Consider the following 1,880-nt stretch of genomic DNA (forward strand, 5'->3'; position numbering starts at 1 on the left):
GTTATGTCCTACATAGCTTTTCTTACTGGGCGTTAGCTCACAGGTACTCTGTGTGTAGGTGAAGGCAAAGCAAAGCAGTGAATGGTGCGGGCTTGAGGCATGGACGGAACATGTTAGAGGCTGGGCTCCAGTTATTTTATGTTTTTAGAAATAAATGTTATGTTTTTAAATTTTCAGGCTTAAATGGTTATTTTCTTTATGTTGTTGTTATTAAACCTAGCGTCCAACAGTTTTATTTTTAAATAATGAGATCTCATTGTCTGTTTAAATTTTAAATAAATATTTTCTTTTGGTGTCTTAAAGTATTTATTGTTTATTATTTTTAAATGGACTCCCTAAGTAACGTCTCGGGAAATCGGGGCGTTACAGTATGGTATCAGAGAGAAACGGTCCTAAAGAATTTGTGATAAGCCCTAACATGTAAAGTTCATCGCCAAGGACGAGCTTGACTCACTGTACTGTAAGCGGTTAAAGATTACTTAAGAATTTTTGCTTTTTGACTATGCACATTTACGTACTTAGTGTTCTCTTATAATGATCTCTTTACTGTAATAATTCCTTTTCGTTATAAGTTATTTACGTGTGTGGTTCAGGAAATTGAGAATGCTCCCTCGTAGATCAGTCAGAGTAGGACGTGGTCGAGGTAAGGGGAGAGCAGCAATGAATGCAGCACAGCCTGAACCGCCACAAGGATGGGAGGAATGTTTTGCGAGAATGGAAGAGATCATTCAAAGATAGAACGCAGGGATCAATCAACTGAGGCAGCAAGCTGGGCCACCTGTAAGGTTTGAAGCACCAATGGTTAGTCAGCCACCTGCCATCATAGGGTTACCAGTTGTGGAGAATCGTATGGAGCCTTTGTTTGAAAGGTTTCAAAAGCAACACCCGCCAGTGTTTGAAGGCAACATCGATCCGGTCCAGGCAGAGGAGTGGATTAGTGGGATGGAGAGGATCTTGAACATGATGGGAGTTCAAGGCAATGAACGAGTGGTGTGTGCATCTTTCATGCTAAGAAAATATGCTCGGATTTGGTGGGAGGTGGTGGAGCAATCATGGGATGTTAACACTATGGATTGGGACAGATTCTAACAGGTGTTTAATGATAAATACTATAAATCAGCAGTGTTAACAGCAAAAATGGATGAATTTACCAAGCTGACTCAAGGTAATCTCTCGGTGACAGAATATGCACAGAAGTTCGACCGGCTGGAAAAGTTTGCCAAGGGTCTTGTACCTACTGACAAGGTATGAGTGGACCGGTTTGTGAGAGGTCTGAAACCAATGATAGCTCGGGATGTGGAGATTGTTTCTAGATGTGTGTTTACCTATGCTGAAGTGGTGGAAATGGCTCTTACGGCAGAAAGAAGCGAAGAAAGAATCTGGAAAGATAATGCTGCTAGAAGGGATGCCAAGAAGAGTGGGGGCAACCACCTCCAATGACAATAGGAAAAGGGGACAGGACCAGCCAAGCCAAGCCAGAAATGATAAAAAGCCCAAGCCCAACAATGACAACCTTCCTGGTGGAAATGGTGGCAGAAACATTCCAACTTGCCCTAAATGCACAAAACGCCATTTTGGTGAGTGCAGAGCTGGAGTTTGCTACAAATGTGGGAAGGAAGGTCACGTGAAGCGCAATTGTCCGACATGGGAACAATCTAGCAATAAGGAATAATAGAAGAAGGATGACAAGTACATCCCAGCCAGAGTCTTCACCATCACCCAAGCTGAAGCCGAGGCAAGCCCTTCCGTCGTAACAGGTCAGATCCCTATGGCTAATATCACATGTAAAGTTTTATTTGATTCTGATGCATCACACTCTTTTATTTCTAGTAGAACTGTAAATGTTGTAAATGCACCTAGTGAATTATTTAATGTGGGGT

At 42.1% G+C, this 1,880-nt stretch overlaps 1 protein-coding gene across 1 annotated transcript; it reads left to right on the top strand.

Moving 5' to 3' along the window:
- Positions 1–798: 798 nt before the first annotated feature.
- Positions 799–1,672, top strand: LOC133784904 (uncharacterized). The gene is made up of 3 exons (XM_062224171.1): positions 799–990; positions 1,093–1,245; positions 1,337–1,672. The coding sequence occupies exons 1-3, from the start codon at positions 799–801 to the stop codon at positions 1,670–1,672; spliced, it is 681 nt and encodes a 226-aa protein (XP_062080155.1).
- Positions 1,673–1,880: the final 208 nt, after the last annotated feature.

The sequence above is a fragment of the Humulus lupulus genome, chromosome 6 (genome assembly GCF_963169125.1).
Source record: "Humulus lupulus chromosome 6, drHumLupu1.1, whole genome shotgun sequence".
NCBI classification, from domain to species: domain Eukaryota; kingdom Viridiplantae; phylum Streptophyta; class Magnoliopsida; order Rosales; family Cannabaceae; genus Humulus; species Humulus lupulus.

Excerpts from the sequence above, each read along its gene's own strand:
- LOC133784904 (XM_062224171.1), top strand. The coding sequence starts at position 799 with ATGGTTAGTCAGCCACCTGCCATCATAGGGTTACCAGTTGTGGAGAAT. Across the intron at positions 991-1,092 it reads TTCAAGGCAATGAACGAGTG|GTGTTTAATGATAAATACTA; the intron begins GTGTGTGCATCT and ends AGATTCTAACAG. Across the intron at positions 1,246-1,336 it reads GTCTTGTACCTACTGACAAG|TGGTGGAAATGGCTCTTACG; the intron begins GTATGAGTGGAC and ends CCTATGCTGAAG.